The sequence below is a fragment of the Geotrypetes seraphini genome, chromosome 3 (assembly GCF_902459505.1).
Source record: "Geotrypetes seraphini chromosome 3, aGeoSer1.1, whole genome shotgun sequence".
Taxonomy (NCBI): domain Eukaryota; kingdom Metazoa; phylum Chordata; class Amphibia; order Gymnophiona; family Dermophiidae; genus Geotrypetes; species Geotrypetes seraphini.
Window position 1 is genome coordinate 249,722,517 of NC_047086.1, and position 25,647 is coordinate 249,748,163.

General features: G+C 40.3%; 1 protein-coding gene across 1 annotated transcript in view; it reads left to right on the top strand.

The window, feature by feature from the left end:
• Positions 1-968: 968 nt before the first annotated feature.
• The window catches only part of QPCT (glutaminyl-peptide cyclotransferase), a 77,221-nt gene continuing 52,542 nt past the window's right edge, over positions 969-25,647 (top strand). Inside the window, exons 1-3 of the mRNA XM_033938677.1 lie at positions 969-1,165; positions 18,102-18,248; positions 22,478-22,759. Coding sequence (XP_033794568.1) covers positions 1,055-1,165; positions 18,102-18,248; positions 22,478-22,759 — 540 coding nt within the window. The 5' untranslated portion in view covers positions 969-1,054. The remainder of the gene's footprint in view (positions 1,166-18,101; positions 18,249-22,477; positions 22,760-25,647) is intronic.

Sequence of the window (25,647 nt, forward strand, 5' to 3'; positions counted from 1 at the left end):
GAGTGCATGGAATGGATGTTTCCTGCCTTATAGGTGGTTAAGGGTGCTGAATCCTAGAGTCAGAATTGCAGGATCCTAGTACATCCTGACACATCCTGGCATATCCTGTGCTTCTGATGGGGAAAGAGTGCATGGAATGGATGTTTTCTGCCTTATAGGTGGTTGAGGATGCCTAAATCAGATAGAGGCAGCCCTTCCTGGGGTCAGAAATGCAGGATCCTGACAGATCCTGCAAATCCTGGCATATCCTGTGCTTCTGATGGAGAAAGAGTGCATGGAATGGATGTTTTCTTGCCTTATAGGTGGTTGAAGGTGCTGGAACCAGATATATGCAGGGGTCTGGGTAAAACCAGGATTAGCAGGATTAGGGGGTAGGACTTTACAGAGAAATTCCCCACTGAAAGATTGTCATTAAAAATGAGCAATCTTTTTTTATTCTGCAGGAAGTCCCCTCCCCCTTTGCTGACATCATTGTCTTCTGCCAAGCCCCCTCACAGAAGAATAGAACTGCATCATAGGGGGCGGGACTTTACAGAGAAATTCCCCACTGAAAGACAGCCTGTTGTTGTCATTAAAAATGAGCAATCTTTTCTTAAGGTGGTCTGCCCTACATCCTGGAGATCCTGAGAATCCTGCAAATCCTGGTTTTACCGGGTTCCACCGGAAACCATGCAAATCCCAGAAACGTCCACATTTATTTATAGTTCTTTAAAATGCATGACCCGATGTAAAAACCACCAAAATCATTGCCCCCCAAAATAGCAATCATACAGAATAAGGGATGATAAATTTCCATAAAAATGGAAAAATGAACCGCCACTGACCACCAGTTGTTTGCCCTCGCCATACCTACACTGTATTTTTTTTTTTTTAATGCAGGGAAATAGCTCTAATTCATTGAGTGTTCGTTGTTCAAATGGTCAATAAAGCATTGGAAAAAAAAACTAAAAAAAACCCACAAACACAAACCAACCCCAAGCGAGAGTAGTCACTGGAAGAGAAAAGCCTGAAGCGAGGTGGGGGGTGTCCGTGCTCGCAGATCCTCATCGATGAGATGGCTGCAGGCAGGGGCTGGGCAGCGCTTTGCTCGCGGGCACTTCATCTGCTGCTCTTCCTGTCTCTGAGCTGCCAGCCCGGGACCGCTTCGCAATGGACAGATGACAAGGTCAGGCTGCTTCATTCACATATGCTGCTCTCCGGCTTCTTGTATGAATCAAGAGCACCAGCGGCACATGGGCAAGGAGTGCGTTTGAGGGAGGTTTCTTTGAAGTCCCCACGGCCTGGGTTAAGATATATTGGGGGGGGGGGGGAATAGATAATAAAATAAGGAGACGTAAATACATACTCTTTCTTGTAAGTGTCATTGCAAAAAATGCTTAACTTCAGGAGGCTGAATAATGTGTATTGGCTGCTGGTTGGAGATAACTAATGAAGAAGAAAAAAAAAAAAAGTCGATTTGTTTATCTTAAAAATGACTGAGGTGAAGAAGCAGAGATTGAAGATTATAGAAGGCTTCATTGTAGGATCTTATTTTAGGTTTACTGTCTTTTTGAGATGCCAATTAATTAAATTAAAAAAACAAAACACCCCTTGAGGCGAGATAAAGAAATGAACCTGAAATCCACACTGGAAGATATTTTAACTGAATTGGTATTTGTTAGGGTCATTGTGCAAAAGAAGGATAGTTTTTAGATGCAAGCACTAACTGCTATTTCGTTGCATCACATTCAGTATTGATTCGATTGTTTTGTTTTCTAGGTGCGTTAGCCTGCGTTTTAAAGTTAATACGGTACCTTAAAACTTAGAAGTAAACCTGTGTTAATTACGCATTAACAGTTAAGCAGGGCTGCGAACGTCTTCTGAATAGGGGGGGGGGGTAGCTAAATGCATGCATCATTTGTTCTACTGTACAGAAAGATGCTAGACAACTCATAACTCCCCCCTCTGCTGTCAGATACCTGTACCCACTATTACCTCCCCAACCCTGAAATGGCCTAAGTTAGAGTGTAAGCTCTTCTGAGCAGGAATTGTCTAGTGTGTGTTAAAATGTACAGCACTACGTATGCCTTTCAGTGCTAGAGAAATGGTAAATAGACCATTTGTATTTCTGCATTGAATATTTGTTATTTATTAGATCCTGTCATTTGGCGATTCTTTTCTTTTTTAAAGTAATTCTCCAGAAATGTATAATTGAAAGATATGCATTTTTTTAATGGGGGTTAGGGGTTGAGAGAATAACTGAACTTAGGCCCCTTTTTATCAAACATTTTAGTGTGAGCCAGCACGTAAACACTGATGCTCATAGGACTTGAGGGCTCCTTTTACAAAGCTGCAGTAGATGGGCCAGTGAGGTAAATGCTCCAACGCTCCTAAGAATTCTACGAGCGTCGTAGAATTTACCTTGCCAGCTTGTGGTAGAAACCTTTACCATGGCTTCATAAAAGCCAGCATGAACGAGCGTCAGAGCATTTCCTGTGGCAGCAGTGCTACCGCAGCCTGAAAAACGACGGTCTTAGATTGTAAACTCCCCATAGAGATTTAAAGGGCTTCAGGGCCATCGCTGCGCGGCTTCGTAAAACAGGGGGTTAGTATATTCACATTTCCTTCAGTAAAAGGTTGCGTATATAAGCAATTTTTTTCAGAGAATTCTGGCTTATCAGGTTTTTAGAAAGATGTTGAAAACAAATTTTATAAATGAGTTTATTATCTGCTATGCTTGTATAGCTTTCTTATTTTTGTAAACCGCCTAGAACTGAGAGGTATGGCGGTACACAAGTGGATTTTTATGTTATGTTTTATGTTATGGACAGATAATATAGTTCACCTTGAGCTACTGCTGGAAAAGATGTGCGTTAAATCCAAAACCCCTAAAGCAGGGGTAGGGAACTCCGGTCCTCGAGAGCCGTATTCCAGTCGGTTTTTCAGGATTTCCCCAATGAATATGCATGAGATCTATTTGCATGCACTGCTTTCAATGCATATTCATTGGGGAAATCCGGAAAACCTGACTATACGGCTCTCGAGGACCGGAGTTCCCTACCCCTGCCCTAAAGAAAAAAAGAAATTCATTGTAATCTGTGACTCAAAAAATATTTCCCAAACCAAAATAATTGGATTTTATCATTTTTAAAATAACTATTTCATACAACAAAGCTATCTTGTCAGCTAAACATTCCCTTACCATGTATTTACTATTCCCCTTCAGTCAGTAAATTGTAGATTCTTTATAAATACAATTATTACAATGTCTTAATTTTCATCACTTGTGCATTTGTAATGTTTTTGAGTGATGCAGTGGAAGATGACAGTTTGGATGCATGCTCCAAACAATAAAAATATCTATATATCATTAAAAACACTATTTTTATGTCTTACAAAGGGAGAGAAATGGATATTTGCTTCTGATTTAATGGAAGTTCAAAAGGTCTTCAGATTTGTTTTCAAATGGTTAAGATTTCTAAAATTTGGATTGTGGCCCTATTGTCTCTTGTACATGGTTCTGCTATAGCACAGAACTAGAAATAACTCTGTCCAAAAGCCTGAGAAGATATAAACATCCAGTGGTGGCAAAGAAGCCTGGTATGGAGATTACAGTGTACTCTGTGACCAGAAAACAGTAATTTGATGAACTGAGTCACGTGGAACTAAGCAAGCGAAAAGCTGAAGAAGGATTCAGTAGACAGGCCAGGAGCATGAATCAAAGCCTCCAGTACATTCTTCCATTTAACCCTGTAGAATGCACCATGTCTGATTTCTCATTATAATCTAATTTTGCTTCCAAGAAAAAAAAAATTGATCTACACATCAGGTCTTAATGGATCAAAATCATACTCCCCTCCCCCCCTCTTTCCAATAAACAATTTGGTTTGGGCTGGAAGTCCTAAGTCTTGTCATATTCTAGGATATACTTTGGTGTCTTTTTATCAACACATACTTAGATTAGTTCCTCATATCTTATTCAACTGTATAAGTAATTTACCTATAATTTGTCCTGTTTATATTTCAATTGCACGAGCCCCCTGATCTACCTATTAAGATGTGAATGTGATTTGTAATTTACTAACTTATTGTACAATCTATAAGTTTTATATCTATGCGGATGACATTACTGTATTATTGCCTATGTCTTCGTTTTCTGAATGGCCCCCGCATATGTTTCCCTCGACCCTGAAGAAAGGTTTCATTCTGAAACATGCATGTTGGGAGAGGAGAATATAGGATCAACTCACTATAAGTTAAGTGAGGTTCCTTTAAATAAGAAAAATAAGATATAAAAATAAAGTATTAATAAAGATTGGACCGATGTAGAGTTTAAGCAACTGGCTTTGTTTGCCTGATTGCTGCCTGAAGGTCCATAGAACAAAAATTATCTGCAAAGGAAATAAGCATTAATAATGAAGAGAAAGTAGAAAATAAATGATAAATTGAATAGTCAGCCTTTGGTATGACAGTGTTTAAAATCTAGACAACTATTATATGATTTGTTTTCTGAAGACATATAAGATCAGATTGCCAAAATTTTAGTAAAGATACAATGTTGGATGTCTAGATTTAAAGTTAAACTGAATTCAGACAAAACAAAATTTTTTCTTGCTAGCCCTAATGCCTCTATTTCAGACAAATACATTTTAATTAACGATCAAACTTTTGAAATTGTTTCTTCAATTAAGATTTTAGGGGTTACAGACCGACAGCTAGTGTTTGAGGATCATACACATATTATGATAAGAGAAATGTTTTACGATCCTCTGGAAACTTAGAACCATTAAAAGATATTTCGATTTTGTTTCATTTAGACTCTTGGTACAGTCTTGGATTTTATCTGTTCTCGACTATTGTAATATCATCTATCTTGCATTTTTAAAGAAAAATCTACAACGTATTCACGCCTAATTTTTGGGGCTCCTTTTATAAAGCCCCGTTAGCGGTTTAACATGTATAATAGCGCACGCTAATTTGCCGGACGCGCTTGCCGCTACCGCCTCCTCTTGAGCAAACGGTAGTTTTTTGGCTAGCATGGGGGTTAGCGCACGCTAAAAAGGTGTGTGCGATAAAGCCGCTAATGCAGCTTCGTAAAAGGAGCCCTTGGTTTAAAGAAATGTGATCATATCAGTCCTTATTATCAACAATTGCATTGGTTGCCTTTCGAGACATGTATTCTTGTTAAGTTTAGCTGTGTTTGCTTTAAAGCTTTTTATGGTTTATCTCCGGATTATCTAATTTCCCAATTTAATTTTTATAGATCATCTAAAAATACCCGTAATAATTTCACGTTTATGTACCCTTCAGTTAAGGCCTGTCGTTATAAGAGATTTGTGAATAGGACACTTGCATTTCAATTAGGGAAAATGAACTCTTGGTTAAGCCCACTGATCTTTCAAATGGATTCTTATTGTGTTTTTAGAAAATTTTTAAAAACTTATTTGTTTGATAAGTTTGTCAAATAATTATGCATTTTTATCTTATTATTAAGTTCTCCCTTTTTTATGTATATGTCACTGCTTGTACAGTTCTTCTTCCCTGTTAATCACTCGGAACCTCAAGGATGGGCGGTATACAAGAATAAACATTATTATTATTATTACTATCTCCAGGTTTAATATAGCATAACATAAAATTTTATTTGTATACCGCAATACACCGTGAAATTCGATGCAGTTACTAGGAATTAAGTCAAAGACAGTACATGAGAGGTGAGGTTACAAGTACAAATAACTTAGGAGCAACATAACATAATACTTATAGACCGCGTTACCAAAAAGTTCTACGCGATTTACAAAAGATTATAAACATTAAACATAATCGTATATTTGAATGAGTCAGGTATTTAGAGAAAAGAAAGGTTTTTAGCTGTTTTCTAAAATGTCTGTAAAAAACAGCTGTTAGCAACAATGATTGAAATTCTTTTTCATGAGAAGCTGCCTGAGATGCTAAAGAGTGATTTAGAAATTTCTTGCTTTTACAACCTTTAACAGAAGGGAAATTGAACAGAGCATGAGTTTTTCAGCTGCATTTGTGTGTAGCTATGGAAAAACTATTAGCTAGATAAGTAGGGGCTCCACCACATAAAACCTTGTAGCAAAAACAGCCCAACTTGAACAATACCTGAGCTTCCATATGCAATTCGCAATAAAATAACATAACATGATCGTATTTCTTCAATCCGTAAATCAATCTAACTGCTGTGTTCTGTATCAATGATAATAATCTCAATAATTCTTTCTTAGTAATTAATAAATAAGGAATATTGCAATAGTCAAGGAGACTCAACAGTAATGACTGGACCAATAATTTAAATATTGAAAATTCAAAATAGGGTTTAATTGTTTGTAGTCTCCATAAAGTAAAATAACTTTTATGTACAATAGCATCTATCTAGGTTTTCATAGTAAGTTGTTTATCTAATACAATTCATAAAATTGTAATCGTTGGATGGATTGTATAAGATGTTGAAAGTATATTGATGGAAGCTCCATGGTATTTCTGTGGGGATAGAAGAAATCATCAAGGGACTCCCACGGAAGAGTAGACAGCATATCTGGTGACTCTAGAATGAGTCTTGGAATGCACTAAGAGAGGCAATTGAAGTACTAGAATGAAGCTTGGAATACCCTGCAAGGCAACTGGAACACCTGACTAAGGCTTGAAACACTCAATGGCTAAATAGTGAATACCATCCAAAAGACCACGAAAGGCTGTTTGGGTTGTGAGGAAACAGAGGGCTTCGAGCAAGTAAATAAAAGCCTTGACTCCTACAAGTTTGAGAGTAATTGTGGGGATGGAATTAATCTTGGCAGGCATGGTTGGATGTGGGTTAGATTCCATTGGGGATGGGTGAAATTTCTGTCCTCATGGAATTCTGTAGTGGGGACTGAGTAAAACATAGAGCTTGAGGGTCTTAAATGCACGCCCTTAAACTGAAATTACAAACCGCAACTATCAAAACCAAGGTAAGCAGATTTTTTATCTCTGATGGACCTTTAAATGAGGATTTCACTGACCTTGTGGATGTCCACCACATAATCTTAAAAGAAAGCGGTTGTGGCATGCTTTTCTGTTGCCCTTATATATTCAGATATTTGTCAACGCTTGCTTATTTCTGATCTAAAGAAGAAGGGTTACCTTAGAAATGCATTATTAGTCCAGTATAAAAGGTATCACCTTATTTCATTTTATGTTTTGTCTTATTTCTCTAAATTACTTTTAAGGGTTCCTTTTACTAAGGTGCGCTAGCGTTTTTAGCGCACACAGATTAGCGTGCGCTAACCTCGCACTACATGAATAGAACTAACGCCAGCTCAATGCTGGCGTTAGCATCTAGAGTGCGCGGCATTGTAGCGTGTGCTATTCCGCACGTTAAAGCCTTAACATAGCTTAGTAAAAGGATCCCTAAAAGTGGACTAACATGACAACCACATCATTTTACTAAAGAAAGCCTGAAATGTGTCCTCTTAGTTGGGCTCCTCTAGTTTGCTTTGTTTAATACACGTAGAACAGATAAACATAACATTATAAGGTTTGATAATGGCAAGCATGTTTTCATGCAAAAAGCCCCTAATTCTGTTCTTCGAACGGGTTTTCTACACCCTGGATTGACTAGGACAAGCGAGATTGCAACAACACCACTCACCACCTTTGGGCTTTGGGGGGAATCAAGTTATGTTCATTACCAGGCGTAGCGAAGGTGAGATGTGCCTGTGGCGTAGGCACCACTCCCCCCCCGCCCTCATCTCCACCCCCTGCTTCTTCTTCAATCTCCCCCTGCCACGCGAGTAACAACTTCAACGTGCTCCTCGCAATCCCGGCGGCTCTCCCTCTGACGTCACTTCCTGTGCACGGCACCCGGAAGTGACATCAGTGGGAGAGCTGCCATGTTTACGAGGAACATTTTGAAGCTGTTGCTCATGGCAGTGAAGAACTAGAGGGAAAGGGGTGCACATGTGGAGCGAGGAGGAGTGGGAAGAGGCGGAGGGGGCAGAGAGGAGGGGTGTGCCAATGCCCCCACCAACATGGTGTCCAAGACGGACTGCCCCTACTCGCCCCCCTTACTACGCCACTATCATCAAGGATGAGGAAAGAGCTTTAATCCTCAATATAGATGACATCTGATGACTGGATTGATCTACTAATCAAAACCTGTTCACTATTCCTCCAATAAGAGAACTCTTTTACGACACTACATGCAAATCCATTTTCTCTGTCACAGCTCCCACACTGTGAAATGCTCTCCACAATGATCTTCGTTTAGAATACTCTTTAGATAAATTCAAATCCAAACTTTTTTTTGTAATTGAAATTTTATTGAAATTTTACAAATACAAAAGAATAAGAATAAAACAAAACAATAAGCTGCAGATACCAAAATATACATAATAATATGCAAAACATAGTATATAGTTAATATACAAAGTAAAGTTAATTGGGATTTACATGAGTCCTTACTTATTCATCAAGAGGGGTCTAAATTTTTGTGAATCTGGCTATGTTATTTTGTTTCCTCATACTTTCTGATGACACAAAGTTTATTCCACCATTCCTAAAAATTAAGCCTAGAATTAATTGTCTTTCCAATTGGAAACAAATCCAAACTTAAAACTTTCATCTTTAAAGACACCTTTACCTTGCAAATACTATTACAGAATTCTTAAGGCAACCAAAATGCTTTTTTTTTTTTAGAAGCGACTTCTCCAGCCTAATTGTACCTCCCTCTCCCATTTCCCTCTTTTATTTTTATTTTCATCTCGATGTATTTATTACCTTTTCCTTCCCATCCTTTCCTACTGTATCATGTATATTCATGTGTAAATGTTTCCTCCCCTTTTTTTTTAGCTTAGCCAAGTTTTTATTCTTTTTTTAACTTTTACTACATATTATTGTAAACCGTTTAGATACTTGTATGATAAACGGTATATCAAAAATAAAGAAAACTTGAAGCTCAGGAAGAGGTCTGTTTTTGCAATGATGACCAAATTAGGAAGCAGGGAGTTTATTAAAATAGGAGAGGAAAAATAAAATCCCCAGGTGGTTTGCAACTAATGGCTCAGGCACTAGGACCCCGGCATTGGGTCCAATTAAGCTGAAAGAAGAAGCTAAAACCTCTTCCCCCCAAAAAACAAATAACAGTAAAGAATGTGGAATATTGATTTAAATTTGCTTTTGCAAACAAAGCTATGGCAGCTACCAACATTTTATGTATTTTGCTGCCACTGACCTTGGGGGACTCTTGAAACAGGGATCAGTAAGTTCAAGTAAAGAACTAACAATAGAAAATAGCAATCAAATTCAAGAACGATACTTGCTGATGAAGTGACTTGACAAATTTTCTATATGTTGAGATTCTGGAATTTGTAAAATTGTTAATCAATACTAGCTGAGTATACTTTTATTTCCAATGGAATATTAGAAGGGCAGCAACAGATCTGCTCTTAACTCTCATTCGTTTTATAACCCGATGTCAATATGTCAATGCTTACTTGGATATGCATTAAGAGGTCAAAGAACATATAAAATCTAATACTGTATGGGATCAAAGGTCAATCAAGCCCAGCATCCTAGTCAAAGGTACCTGGCAGGAACCCCAAGAACCCCAAGATCTAAACCTTCTCCCTGATATCCAGAAATAGGAAGTATGACTTTCCCAAGTCTACATGGCTAATAATGGTTGATGGACTTTTCCTCCAGGAACATGTCTAAACCCTTTTTTTTTATTTTTTAAATAAACTTAGCTATGCTGGAGAGCCCACTACCTGGACTGAGTGGCACAGGTGACAGCCTTCTCTAGAAGCCTCGTAATCAATCAACCAGTTCCTTCCTCTACTTTGGGGGTTGATGGTCCAAGTGATAGTGGACAAGGTCAACAAGCAGAACAGCACCAAGAGTCAGCAGCCTTTTGTCAATGGGCAGAAGCAAATCTGTAGGCTCTTTCAGCAGTCTCTGTTGTTGGCAGAGACAACATCCTGGCAGACTTTTTTAGCCACTTTCACCAGGGGAGTAAAAGCTGGGTTAGGTGGCTTTTCAGTTCATTAAGGAGTGGTGGGAGCAGCCAGTGTTCAACTTCATAGCTATCAATAGAAATTCCAAGGCAGAGAACTTCTTCAGTCAGTGGCAGGGAGGGGCTTCTTAAGGGACAGATGCCCTAGTTCAGCAGTGGCACAAAGAGGAGCCCCTGTATGTCTTCCCACCATGGCTTCTGATAGGTTGGATTCTGCACAGGATTGTGCATCATAAGAACAGAAGAACATTAGAGTTGCCATACAAGGTCCATCAAGCCCAGTATTCTGTTTCCAACAGTGGCTAACTCAGGTCACAAGTACTTGGCAAGATCCCAAAAGAGCAAAATACATTTCATGCTGCTTATCCCAGGAATAAGCAGTGGACTTTCCCAAGTCCATGTTAATAACGGCTTATGGACTTTTGTTTTAGGAGATTAGCCAAACCTTTTTTAAACCCTGCTAAGCTAACTGCTTTCACCATATTCTCCAACAGTGAATTCCAGAGTTTAATTACACGTTGAGTGAAGAAATGTTTTCTCTGGTTTGTTTTAAATCTACTACTTAGTAGCTTCATCGCATGCTCTTTAGTCCTAGTATTTTCGGAAAGTGTAAACAAGTGATTCACATCTATCTGTTCCATTCCATTCAATATTTTATAGACCTCTATCATATCTCCCCTGAGCCGTCTCTGCAACAGGCTAAAGAGCTCAAGCCACTTTAGTCTTTCCTGATAGGCAAGTTATCCCATCCCTTTTATCATTTTGTTACCCTTCTCTGTACCTTTTCTAATTCCACTATATCTTTTTTGAGATGCGGCAACCAGAATTGCACGTAGTATTCGAGGTGCAGCCATAGCATGGAGTGATACTAGGGCATTAAAACATTCTCATCTTTGTTTTCCATTCCTTTCTTGATACGTTCTAACATCCTATTGCTTTATTAGCCACCACCCACACTGAGCTGTGGGTTTCAACGTATCCTCAACAATGACACCTAGATCCTTTTCCTGGGCGGTGACTCCTAACGTGGAATCTTGCAGCACACAGCTATAATTTGGGTTCCTCTTTCCCACATGCATTACTTTGTACTTGTTCACATTAAACTTCATCTGCCATTTTGATGCCCAGTCACACAGAGCTCTATTGTAATTTTTCACAATTCTCTTATGATTTAACAACTTTCTAATGCTTTTGTTGCTACTAGATTGGCCTCACCAGCCTTGGTGTGTGGAATTGGCCAACCCCCTTCTCCTTCCAAAGAGTTATGGATTGCTCTGGCAGGGTTCAATAGAAATGAAAAGTCCAGGTCCCTTCTGGCTTACAGTATGGCCCTTAAAAGTTAGCACCTAGCTTGGAAAAGGTTCTTATCTGCTGATAGCTCCACCTTGTTCAAGTCACACAGATTCTCTACTTCCCTCTAGGTGTGGAGGATCTTCACAGGGTGGGGTGCCCAACACTTGCTGACTCTCTGGCACAGGTTCCCAACAGGTCCCCTGGGGTTATTGCAGCAGGGTTTCGACCAAGGTTTGCTGCTGAGCTCTTTGAAGGTCCAGTTAGCAGCTCTTTCTAGTTCTAGAGGTAAGATTCTGGGCCTTTCCTTTGTTGCTCAGGGAAAGAGCAGGCTTTCTATCTCCATCTGCTGGCAAGAAGGAATAATACCTGCTTGTTCAGGATAGTTTGACCCAACTAAAGCCAAGAAAATTAACTTGCATGACTAAATTTCATCTTTTCTTTTTTGGCTACTACTGAACAGTAAGCAGAAGATTTCAACATATTGTTCACAACGATGCCTAGATTCTTTTCTTAATGTGGAATCTAGTATTATGTAGCTGTAATTTGGATGATCCTTCCCTAAATACTGTACATCATTTTGCATTTGTCCACATGATGTTTCATTTGTCATTTGGAAGCCCAGTCCTCCAGTTTTATAAAATCCTGTTGCAGTTCTTCACTGTTAGCTTATGATTTAACCATATAGTATAGCAAATATTATAGTGGACTACAGATTTAAAAACCTCTCGCAAAATTGAAATTTTTTTTGTGGCAAAAGCTCCAAACCTGTCTAATAAAGGCAAGGGTACTCAAATGGTTTGATTCCCAAACTGGTCTTAACTTTATTTACAACAGAAATGCAGAGACCCTTTGTTAAAGGATTACACTTCTCCCTCCATATTCACGGGGGATACGTTCAAAGACGGCCGGCAAATAACTTTTTCCTATCATATTCGAGGGTTTTTGGTATAGCCCCCGCAAATACCGTGAAATCATAAATAAAAACTTATCATTGTTATTTGCAATCGTTTATAAAAACAAGCTAGGTATTGCAGTTCTTGCAATACCTAGCTTGTACTATACACCTTAGGAAGTGCTAAAATTTTCTCTCTGCACACTTTTCTCAGATGCTGCCATTTGCCTGACCACGCTGAAAAAAATACTGCGCTGAACTTTCTCGGCACTTCAGGAGCCATCCAGACAAAATCCGCAAATAATTAAGTTACAAGTCTGCTATAGAGAATATTCCAGTGCAGTGGGTGCAGTTAATGGTTTCCACCAGTAGGTGGAAATGTTTTGTTATTGAACTAAGAGAAAGAATGCAGTCTTCAGCTCTTAATGAGGAAGTATGTTCATGGAAGCAGGGTCAGTGTTAAGTTCTAGGCACCCTAAATACACTTGCAGCCTTGCACCCCCTCAATTACTTTCAGATGCAACCCCTCCCTCAGTAATCATGATCAAAACAATCTCGTGAAAATACATAATTAGATATTATTCTTTTGCTTACAGTCAAGCCACATTATTATGACCACTGTCTACCTTTGACATCAGGGATGCATAGCCAATGAATGAATGCAGGTGTTGTGTGCAGACCGTGGATATACAAGGTGGGGAGGTCAGCAAGTTGCCAATATAGCAACTGTGGCTGTCATGGGGAAAAAGTGTGATTTATCTGACATTGAAAAAGGCACAATCATTGACTACTGGGCCAAGGGTGGCAGCATTTTAGAAACAGCAGAGTTTGTGAATTGTTCACGAGCTGCTGTGGTCAGAGTGCACCATGCGTGGACGAATGAAACCTTTTCGATGACCCAATGTGGTAACTGTGAGATAGCACAAGCCATTGATGCAAGAGGTGAATGTCGGCTGCGCAGGCTGCTGCGGGCCGATTGGCACATACAAAGGCACAACTCATTCTCCAAACAAACCAGGAGGCTTCCAGACATGTGTCCCAAATGATGGTTTAGTGAACCCTGTTGCGAATGGGGCTCCAGAGCAGATGGCTGGTAACCACCTGGGCTCACAAGGGCTCATAGCAAAATATGGCTGCAATTTGCACAAGAGTACCGACATGGGACTTGCACCAACTGGCAGAGGGTTGCCTTCTCTGATAAATCATGTTTTGAGCTCCATCGAATGGATAGACTTGGCGTGCCAGGCATGAAACTGCCGAAAACAAACACCCAGCAACCATTGTTGGACATACACAAGCTGGTGGCGGTAGCTTTATGGTCTGGATCCCTTGATACCTTTGGAAGGCACTCTCAACTGATATGGGTATCTCTTTATCCTTGCCGATCAAGTACATCCATACATGTTAACAGTCTTTCCTATGTCTTATGGGATCTTTCAACAGGGCAATGCGACATGTTATATAGCCAGAATTGTTTGTGAGTGGTTCACAGAGCATGACCAAGACTTCCAGCTACTTCCCTCCAAATTCCTCAGACTTTAACCCAATTGAGCACATTTGGGACCACCTCAGTTGACATGTTTGACTACTGGATCCACCACTACCATGCACTCATCAGCAACTGTTGGATGCACTGCAGTCTGCATAGCTCCAGCAACCATCCAGAATCTTATTGAGTCACTCCCACAGTGTCTGGCTGCCATTCGTGCTGCCAGAGGTGGTAATTCTGGATATTAGCATATGGTCATAACAATGTGACTCGACCATGTAGTTTATAAAGCAAGAAATTTCCAAAAATCATAAATCCAAATATAAAGACTATTACAAAACTGCCTATTCTCCGTGTAGGAAAAAGTACATACTAATGTTTCTTTGGGTTAGTGTAAATGGCAGGACTCCTTATTTTCCTTTGATTATAGCTGCTCTTTGCCACAGCCCAAAAGCTGCTGTCCTATGTGACCACCTAGTCTTTTTAATGATTAATCTGGTCATGCATGGCAGGAAAATGTTTCTGAGGCCAGCACTTTTCTGAGTGGATAGGGGGCTCAGAGAAGCCGTGCTATTTGAATCTCACTCTACAGCTTACTATACAGTCTTGATTATGGATTTTTTTCAGGTTTTTGTGCTGTTATACAGGGACTCCTTTAAGTGCATAACACTGCTAAATCACTCTGAAGTTATTGGTAACTGTATGAGGTTCCCAATTCCCATACAGTTAATCCTTACTTCTGTAATCTTAGTGTTACCAACCAGACTCTGTATTTATAGAGCAACTTTCTTTCATAATATGAAATAAAGAATAAACACTCACAAGTGGTGACTTCAAGGCAGTTGAACTTTCATAGAATCTTCTCACTCTACCAGCTTACTTATTCAAGCTAGGAATGTGTCCACACCTTGTGGAAATAACACTGTTTTCCAGACTTAGAGAATCCAAGCTGTGTTAGATTGTTAGAAATAAAGGCTGAAAAACATGGTGGGAGAATGATGCTAAGTCAGGTTCGCATGCAGCTTCAGCTCTCTGGGAGAAGCAAGACACACCTTACTCAAACATCTCAACATAAAACACTTAAACTTGTTCTTATATAAGAAACTGAGCAAAACCCACACAAAGTGGAGGCAGAACAGAAGCAGGAAAATCTTTGAGAAACAATAGCTGTGTCCATACCATGGCTCACTTTCCAGGTGCTCCTCTACTGATGAGAACTATAAAAAAACTAAGGCATGTGGCCCCACCCTGTCCTGTCCCCAGTCATGCCCCATTATGTCTCAGCCCCACCCCCATACAAACCTCATTTCTTTTATCCCCAAGCTCGGGAATATGTCTGGAGGGCCTCTGAGCATGCACGGATGTGCAACGATGACGTTGCATGCATGCATCTGGACAAACTGCCAGGTTTCAGAAATCCAAGCAACCGGACAGTTCTCTCAAATGACATCTGGTAACCCTATATTTACAGAATATCACTTAGGCTGAATTTTGAAATCTGCACATATATACATATAAGTGTCATTATTCTAAACCAGGGGTCTCCAAAGTCCCTCCTTGAGGGCCGAATTCAGTCGAGTTTTCAGGATTTCCCCAATGAATATGCATTGAAAACAGTGCATGCACATAGATCTCATGCATATTCATTGGGGAAATCCTGAAAACCCGACTGGATTCGGCCCTCAAGGGGGGACTTTGGAGACCCCTGTTCTAAACATTTAAATGTAAAATCAGCATGTAAATGTTAGTACATGTGTCACAAAATTATCCTCTGTCACCCATCCCATTGGCAAATAACCTGCATAGTCAATTTTAAGTGTCAGAAAGGTACAGGGTAATGAAACTATTCAGGAAATGTTTTCCTATGACATTTTCTGCAGTAAAGCCTTTTTCAATGGGAACACCACCACAGGATTGATGTGCGATCATTTCTAGCAATCTCCAGACTGGTATCTCTTCTTCCACTCTGCTAACAAGAACCGCATTTTCCTATTGTGTAACTTAAGAGCCAGAAGTTAACAGAAACTAATTGGGCAAGTCTGTTCTTCCACAGGAAGCAATGAGTTTCAGCAGTTCTGTTTCCACACAGAGCGGTTGCACTTTGATACAGCAGTTTTCTGGTGAATTCTGTTCATTCAGAACTATACCAACCTTCAATGTCCTTTCACTCTCAGGGTACCATTTGATCTGACCAGATTTCATCATCTAATATTTTGCCTGTAACTACCCAAAGCCAATGAGGCTTCAAAAATAAAATAGGGCATAATTTTACTTATGTATTAAAATGTATTTATGTCTTTGTGAAGGAATTCATTCAAGGTGATGTACAAGAAATATAGGTTAAAATAAAAGCTTTATTAACAGCATAGAAAATGCACATCAAAACATTCACAGAACATAAGAACAAGAATAGCTATACTGGGTCAGACCAATGGTCCATCTAGACCAGTATCCACAGTGGCCAATCCAGGTCATAAGTACCTGGCAAAAACCCGAATAGTATCAACATTCCATGTTACCAAACCCAGGGAAAGCATTGACTTCTCCCCTGTCTGTCTCAATAGCAGACTATAGACATTTCCTCCAGGAAATATTTATTTATTTATTTATTAAAAAATTTATATACTGCATACAACTATGCGGTTCCCATATCACATACATAAAATCTTATTTCCCTAAGATTATCACATATAACATAGACATGTCTAAACAACATCATTAATCGTCCCTGTTATAAACAGGGACAGAGCACAAATTCAATTAATTCAGAAATACAAGCAAGCTTTAAATCATACATCGCTGTAAAAAAAAAAAAAATTCTATAAGGCGATTATCAACTGAAATATACCTTAACATAAGAAGGCATTGGCAAATAAATGAGTTTTCAGCATTTTCTTAAAATTCATCCTCCCCATACAAAACTGTAGGATACCAGGCAAGGCTTTCCATAGTTCTACTCCAGCCACAGATATCATTGATCCTAACATAATCTTTTTTAAACCCATATACATTAACTACTGTTACCACATCCTCTGGTAATGTGTTCCAGAGTTTAACTATTCTCTGAGTGAAAAAATTTTCTCATATTAGTTTTAAAAGTACAGTGGAACCTTGGTTTATGAGCATAATTCGTTCCAGAAGTATGCTCATAAACCAAATTGCTCGTATATCAAAGTGAGTTTCCCCATAGTAAGTAAGGGAAACTCGCTTTGATTCGTTCCACCTCCTCCTCCCCTCCCCCCCCCCCCCCCCCGAGGCTACCGGCGCTGCTCCATTCCCCCCCTTGAGGCCACCGACGCTGCTCCATACCCCCCCTTGAGGCCACTGACGCTGCTCCATACCCCCCCATGATCCGGCATCCCCTGCTTGCGTCACTCCCCCTCCCCTGCGATCCTACATCCCCCCCCCGATCACCGAAATGACATCCCTTACCTCGATTGGGCACCAGCACCAATGCACAGGATGTGCCGGTGCCCGAAGATCCTCCCTCTTCTGGGCTGGGCTGGGCGGTGCGTCGGAGATCCTCCCTCTTGCCTGTGCTGGGCTGGACTGGGCCTTGAGCATTTGTGCATGCTCAAGGCCTTCTGGTCTCGCTCTCTCCGAGATTCTGAATCTGAGTGCTCTCTCGTTCTCTTCACCTTGGAGAGGGTGAACAATCTCTCTTTCTCTACTAAGTCAATTCCCTTCAATATCTTGGATGTTTCGATCATGTCCCCTCTCAGTCTTCTCAAGGAAGAAGAGGCCCAGTTTCTCTAGCCTCTCGTTGTAACGGCAACTCCCCCTACAGCTAGGTGCTGGGTTGATGCGTGCTAGACATGAATGTTATAATGGCAGTTGTGTGTGCAACTGGTATTACAGAATATTAGAATGAATGCATTTGTGCACCTAATTTTAGCAGTTACGCTAGCTCAGTCGTATGCGTAAATGTTTGAACCTGATTGTAGGCAGTTAGGCATGAAAATGCTAATATTCTATAACCCATGCGTGTAAATGCGTGACATACTCTCGATTTGCCCTTACTCCTCTCAGGCCCATGACTTTCTCCACAGGTTCATGTTCCCCTTGGAATTATAGAACACTATCTAAGGACAGTTATGCACGTAACTGCCAATTAATGCCAATTAAAGCCAATGATTTGATTATTAAGGTCAATTAATGGCTGATTATATTATTAAGTTATGACACACAACTGATCTTAGTCTGTAAGTCTTTATAGAGACACCAGATTGAGGCTCTCAATTTATAGTATTACATTACATTACATTAGTGACTTCTATTCCGCCCGTACCTTGCAGTTCTAGGCGGATTACAAAAGAAGCTAACTGGACATTTCCAGGAAAATTACAATTTTGGAAATTATAGGGTAACAAAAAGATAAAAGGACATTTCCAGGAGATTTACAGTGAAATAAATATTCATGTTTTTTATTTCTACAGAATTCCCATCAGCCAGTTTTTTTACGTCAAGCTGATATTCGGCGAGTTGTAGCTAGGACAAATATTTCTTGGATGTGGCAGGATGATCTTCAGCCTATACTAATAGAGAGATATCCAGGATCACCGGGAAACTCTGCTGTGCGTAAGGTAAGATGTCAGTCTTCATAACCAAATGATATTTAAGAAGGTTAACCAGAAGTAGCATGCATGCAGTGTGAAAAATCGCATGCCTCATTGCATGATGATGCGACTGATGCATTTAGGCAAATACGAGTGGATTGGCTTTAACATTTGTCTGTAGTTCTTATGAAAATGGATGCCTTATACCTTTTTCTTTATTAACATGTGATATATCGCCCATGTGGCCTATAAGGCATCAAAGTGGTTTACCTTTTTGTGAACATAGAATTAAAATGCAGGTACGCACATTAAAGCAAGCACTCCGAAGGCAGAACAGCAATGGGTTAACACTCAAGCAAGTACACTATACACCGTGGAATATGCACTCATGTGCCTGTTTTCTCAGGCACGGGCACACACCTGCTTCAGGGTCATTTTATAAAAGCACAGACTTCTCTTTTTAATACAGGTGCAATTTGTGCACCTTTGAGCTTTAATAACCTATTTTAAAAAATGACAAAGTAATCAAAGGCAAGGAGGTAACACTCCAAACAAAGATAGACATGTCCACACACTAATTTTCTACGTGGTCAGTTACAGATGCCAAAGATGGACACTATTAGGGGCTCATAATCTAAACACATCCAAAAACCGACCTAAGTCGGCACTTGGACGAACATTATCAAAATATGTCCAAGTGCCGATAATAAAAACGGGTTTAGGACGTATTTATAAACGACCTAGGCCTTCATAGTGCCGCTGAATGACCAGAGCTAAATGTGGCGTGTCAGGAGGAATGTCGAGGGCGGGAGTTGGGCGGGATGTGGGCCGGCTTAGACTTAGTCATACTGCATGTATAACCAAAAGTTGTACAGCACGGGATCGACGGAACTTGGACGTTGTGACTTAGGCCATTTAAAACATGGTCTAAGTCACAAAAACCCACCTAAAGTCACCAGATAAGCACTGCAAACACATAATACAGACTAATCACAACTTGAAAATTGTGCCTCCAGAACATCATCACCAGGCAGCCTGGTATAGGAAAGCCTAGTCGTGCTGCACAGAGGCATCTTAAGCCATCTTGGGGGTGAGTTATGGAGAGGAGGACCCATGCCCATAAGCCCCTGTAATTACTGCATTGATATTGAAACATGTGCACTGTCCTATACACCCCCAAAACCCTTATGTACTGGCATATAAGTGGCTCCTGCAGCCATAAGGGCTATTGGGGTGATAGATAAGTGGGTCTAGGGGATTCTGGAGGTGGTTTGGGGGGCTCATCATAACCTATAAGGGAGCTGTAGTGAGATGATGACATGGCACCCTTTTTGTGAAGTTCACAGCTATGCCATGTAAGGTACCCCACTATTTAGGTGCCATGTCTGGGTGTTCAGTCCATCACTTTGCAGACCCCTCCCACGTCCAATAGGGCTTGTTCTAGGCGTTTTTGACTTGGATGAAAAGTTGGACAAAAATGTGGTATAAAGATGGATGATTTAGCGGCTTGGACGATCAGATTGGCAGGACGTATACTTAGACAATTTTTGAAATGGAAAAAAATTTGGACGTATTTTCCAAAATGTGTCCTAAGCTGTTTTTTTACTTTGGACGACTTGCGACTTAGACAAAAATGGACTTAGACGTTCCTTTCGATTATGCCCCTCCACGGAAACAAAACAGAAAGCAGATTGACTCATTTGAGCTTTGATGCTGGAGAAGGATTTTATCAATACTAGTTCTTCAAGAGCTCATTCCTTGAAGAACTAGTATTGATATTTATATATTGAACACAGGTGCCAGAATTGTTCTTGATAGGAGAAGGATTTTAGGCATTTCCGTGGACCATCAGAAGAACTAACAAATTAATTCTGGAAGAGATCAAACCGCCTATGTCATTCGAAGCCCAAATTATGAAGTTATGACTGTCTTATTTTGGTCACACCATCAGAAGAGAGAGCACTGGAGAAGGACATCTTGTTTTGTGGATATCTTTTGTTTCATGAGTAAATCACGGAAAAGTTTTGTTGTTTACCTGCAATTACATCACTTTCTTTTCCAGAGATTAAAAAAAAAAGATTTTACATCGATATGAGAACATTTCTTAAGAAAGAACTGAATATTTCATGGGGTGTCCAAATTTTTTCACATAATTGTACATGTTACATTCACATGCTAAATGCTAATTTTCTTGAATCTTAGAACAGAAATAGTGTGTACATTTAGATGCTAAAATTATAGATTTAGGGGATTAGTGGATGAACATTGCAGCTAAATCAGGGTTTACCTCAGTCCTCGAGGGCTGCAACCCAGTTGGGGTTTCAGGATTTCCCCAGTGAACTTGCATGAGACCTATTGCATATAGTGGAGGCAGTGTATGCAAATAGATCTCATGCATATTCATTGAGGAACTCCTGAAACCCCCAACTGGGTTGCAGCCCTTAAGAAAACCAAAAAAACTCTGTGGAGTGACGATGTTCCAAAATGGACTTTATTTGCAAGTGTGTTGCGCAAGCAGTGTCTCACTTCCGGTTCACCACACAATTGTTTCCCACGTATTCACCTTTATAGGACCCCCAGGGACCCCTGAAAAAGACTTTTTGTCGAAATGTTGTGTCCTGTATCCCTAGCGGACTAGGTCCTTTAAGGCTTTTATGTGGATAACCTGTTTTTATGTGGATGAATTTATTTTATGTGGATGATTTCAGTGTACCTTTGGAACTTTGACACTTTCAAATAAAGTTCATTTTGGAATATTGTCACTCCACAGAGTTTTTCTTTTGTTTGTTTTCTCTGGATTTTCTTCTCTATGATTATTTTGGGGTCAATTCCTTTTGTTTTTTGCCTGTTGCAGCCCTTAAGGATTGAGGTTGCCCAACCCTGGGCGAAATGGATAATTTATGACTGAAAATTAGATGCTTAAGTGAGTTATACCTGCCTTTCATGCCAGCAAATTTTGGTCCCAAAATTACAGGGGTTCTTAACCCAGTCCTTGGGCCACATCAAGCCAATTTGTTTTTATAAAAATATCCACAATGAATATTAATGAGATACATTTGTATGCTCCATATCCATTGTATAGAACAAAAAATCAATAATAAGCAGTGGAGGAAACCTAAAACAACCACTAAATTTAAAACTCTCCACCAAAATACTCTAAATAACCACTGTGAACACTCATAGCAGAGAAGGAAAAAGCCTCAGATCACGGAATGCCAGAAACAATGGCTGTACCATAAACACATCACAGGCATTAAAAAACCTTTAATGTTCCTCATAAAATATTATAATACCCTTGTGTCTAACCTATATGCCTCAAGCCATGGCCACTACCTTTAGTGTGCCCTGGCTCGAGAAAGTTTGAGAGACATTTATGTAGACCATCTTCATTGTATACATATCTATCTCATGCATATTCATTGTGGGCATCCTGGAAACCTGACTGGCCTGGTGTGTTCCAAGGAAAGGGTTGAGAACTCCTGCAATAATAATAAGTTGCTTAAGAAAATAAAATCCCACAGTTTTACATAAATAGTGCCTTATTTATTAAAATGTGATGTCCATGGTGAATCTAGAGGCTCAACCGGTTTGTATTAATATGCTGTAGCACAGGAATGGGCAACCTCAGTCTTTGAGAGCCGCAATCCAGTCAGGTTTTCAGGATTTCCCCAATAAATGTGCACTGCATCTATGGTATGCAAACAGATCTCACATGTATTCATTGGGGAAATCCTGAAAACAATCCAACAACATACAACATAATCCCTCCTGTAAACGTACAAAATAAGTGTAAGAGAGGAAAGGGATCCCAGAAATCTGCTTGGGTAGTCATAAATCAACCTTCGCCAAGACTGACATGGTTCCACATTTTTATCATTGATCCTGAAAAACCTCTCTTTATTTATGTCTTTTAATTTTTTAAAAAGTGGTATAATCCTTAAATAAATCACACTTTGAATTTGTTTATAGGAGGGATTATTTTGCATGTTGTTGGATTGTTTCCATTTGATCCCCCTTACCATCTTTTCGTGGACATCAGTGTGAAATCCTGAAAACCCAACTGATCTGCGGCCTTTTGGAAGATATGCTCCACTGTTAAATGCTCCAGCTAAGCTTCCCATCAGAGCATCCTTGTTGATAACTGAATGGTTTTCACGACATTCCTTCGCCATTGACAAATGCCTATTTATTTTTAGAAGTGACCTTTCTTTTAAAAAAAAAACAACTCTTGCTGTCTTCCTCTCTTGTTTGTCTAGCACATCATGCAGCGTCTTGGTCAGCTTCAGGCTACCTGGGTAACAGAGGAAGACACTTTTCAGAGCTCTACACCCTATGGGTATAAAACATTTTCAAATGTAATCAGCACCCTTAACCCCTCTGCCAAGCATCACCTAACCTTTGCCTGCCACTATGATTCAAAGTACTTTAGTCCACAGTGGGATGGCAGAGTGTTTGTGGGAGCTACAGATGCAGCTGTGCCCTGCGCTATGCTATTGGAAATGGCACGTGCACTGGATGACCGACTTCTTTCATTGAAGGTAATGGATTATTTTTCATTTGCTTTTTTTATGATATGTTGACCTTCTTGAGTTGCTCATAGAAATTGAGAGCATAAGAATAGCCCTACTGGGTCAGATCAGTGGTCTATGTAACCTATCTTCACGGTAGACTATCCAGGTCACTAGTACCTGGCAAAACCCAAATAGGAGCAACCTTCCATGTTACCGATCCAGGGTAAGCAGTGGCTTCCCCCATGTCTTTCTCAATAACAGACTATGGACTTTTCCTCCAGGAAATTGTTCAAACCTTTCTTAAAACCAGCTACACTATCTGCTCTTACCACAACCTCTGGGAATGAGCTCCAGAGCTTAACTATTCTCTGAGTGAAAAAATATTTCCTCCGGTTGGTTTTAAAAGTATTTCCCTGTAACTTCGAGTGTTCAAGTTTCAAGTTTTATTTGAGTTTGATGAATCGCTTATTTAGTTTTACTAAGCGAGGTACAAAATTGATAAAAATATAAACATATGTTTAGACATACAATTTAAAATTTAGAATAATGGGTTAGACAAATAGACTTACAGACTGACTAATACAAAAGGTAAGAGGAAACAGTATTTTTAAAGTACACAGGAGACCCATATATGGAGAAAACAATAGGGAGGGAAGAGTGCAATCAAAGAATGAAACTAATATAAAGTTTAAACATAATTTAAAGATTAAAAGCATCTTTAAAAAGAAAACTTTTTAAATTACTTTTAATATGACTCAAGTTGTTTTCCTCTCTTAAAAGCTGAGGCATGGCATTCCAAAGCTGCGGTGCCATCACTGAAAACATATTATGTCGTCGTGTTCCAATAACTTTCAAAGAGGGGATTACTATAAGCTTTTGATTAGTAGACCGGAGAGAACGCAAAATGCTATAAGGGATGAGTAATTTATCAATAAATTGAGGTTCTTGGCTTTACATATGCTAAATTTATCAAAAGCCATGAATGAGCCTTTTCTGTGTCCTTGGATGCAGAGAAGGCCTTTGATCGAGTTGAGTGGACCTTCATGTATCAAGCATTGGAATGGTTTGGTATAGGTTCAGGATTTATACAAATGATTCAAACATTGTATAGCTCCCCTGTTGCTAGATTGTATATTAATAATAATTTCTCAGAGCGTTTTAGTCTGCAGAGGGGGGTTAGACAAGGTTGTCCCTTATCTCCATTGCTTTTTGATATTGTATTAGAACCCTTGTTATTAGCTATTCAGCAAGCGAAGGAGGTACAGGGTATTCCTTATTCAGATTGGGAATATAAGGTTTCTGCTTATGCAGACGATATACTGCTTCATTTGAGAAATCGGGAAACAACCCTTCCAAGCTTACTAGAATTGATAGAGAAATATGGAAAATTTTCAGGGTACAAGATAAATTGGAGTAAATCAGAAGTTCTTCCACTCAATGTACATTGTACAAAAGGTCTGTTTGATTCATTCCCTTTTTTATGGCAGGAGAATGGAATAAAATATTTAGGTATTTGGATAAAAAATACGCTGGAAGATACAATGAAAGTGAATGAAAATTTTTTATTACAGAAGGTAACAGAAATGTGTGAGCAATGGAATCCTTTACATCTTTCGTGGTGGGGGAGAGTCCAAACTATTAAAATGATGATTTTGCCTGTGGTTTGTTATCAAATGGGTATGTTACCGGTTTTTTTTTCCAAGGGTCCTTTTATAAAAAATTAAATAGTATTCTTACAAAATTTATTTGGCTAGGTAAAACTCCTAGAGTTGCTTTAGTATCTCTACAAAAGCCAATTACAGAGGGAGGGGTAAATTTTCCCAATTTTTATAGGTATCATCAATCCTATTTTATGCGCCAGGGTATGTATTAGGTCCTCCCAGAGCTCACTGAAAATATCCCAGATTAGTTATGGTTGGAATGGCGACTCATGTTTCCTCTGCGATTGTGCCATGTTCTCAGTATCAAAATGCCTAGATTATCTAATATAATAAAACGCTAGATGCGCATGCGCACTCATATCTGCGTGATCTGAAATCCCTGATCTGTGAGATGAATGTCCGTGGCTTTGCAGACGTGCGCATGCGCGAGTCCCCAGCCTTACTGCTTCCCAGCCGCAACCGTTGGACTCCCTGCTCTCCAGATCGCGGTGTACAGACCGTTAGGGCATTGGGAGCTAGGGAGAAAGCAAGGGCTCAGTCTTCGTCGTTGTCTTCACCCCTCCCCCCCAATCTCCGTTGAGCCTCCCACCCGATTTTCTCTTCTTGTGGTCTGGCCGGCTACCTTAGTCCCTTGCCACCGCCGCCACCCCCTTCCCTTCCCGCGGTCGACAAACCTCTTGGCTCCAGAAGCGGCCGCAGCACTGTAAACACGCTGCTTCGCGGCCTCTACTGCCTTGATTTGCTCTTCCGTGTCCCTGATGACATCATCAGATACGCGGCAGAGCAAATCGGGGCAGTAGAGGCCGCGAAGCAGCGTGTTTACAGTGCTGCGGCCACTGCTGGAGCCAAGAGGTTTGTCGACCGCGTGAAGGGAAGGGGGTGGCAGTGGCAGCAAGGGACTAGGGGAGCAGGCCAGACCGCGAGAAGAGAAAATCGGGTGGGCCACGAAGAGACAGGGAGGAACTGGGAAGAAGGAAGAGGAAGAGGGAGGAAGAGGGAAAGGGGCCTGCTTTGGGGGAGGGGTGTGCTTGGAGGCACACAGCTTTGCTTGGGGGGGGAGACAGAAGGGGGGCCATGGAGAGACAGGGAGGAACTGGAGCTGGAGAGGGAAAGGGGCCTGCTTTGGGAAAGGGTTGTGCTTGGAGGCAGACAGCTTTGCTTGGGGGGGAGACAGAAGGGAGGCCACAGAGAGACAGGGAGGAACTGGAGCGGGAGAGGGAAAGGGGCCTGCTTTGGGGGAGGGGTGTGCTTGGA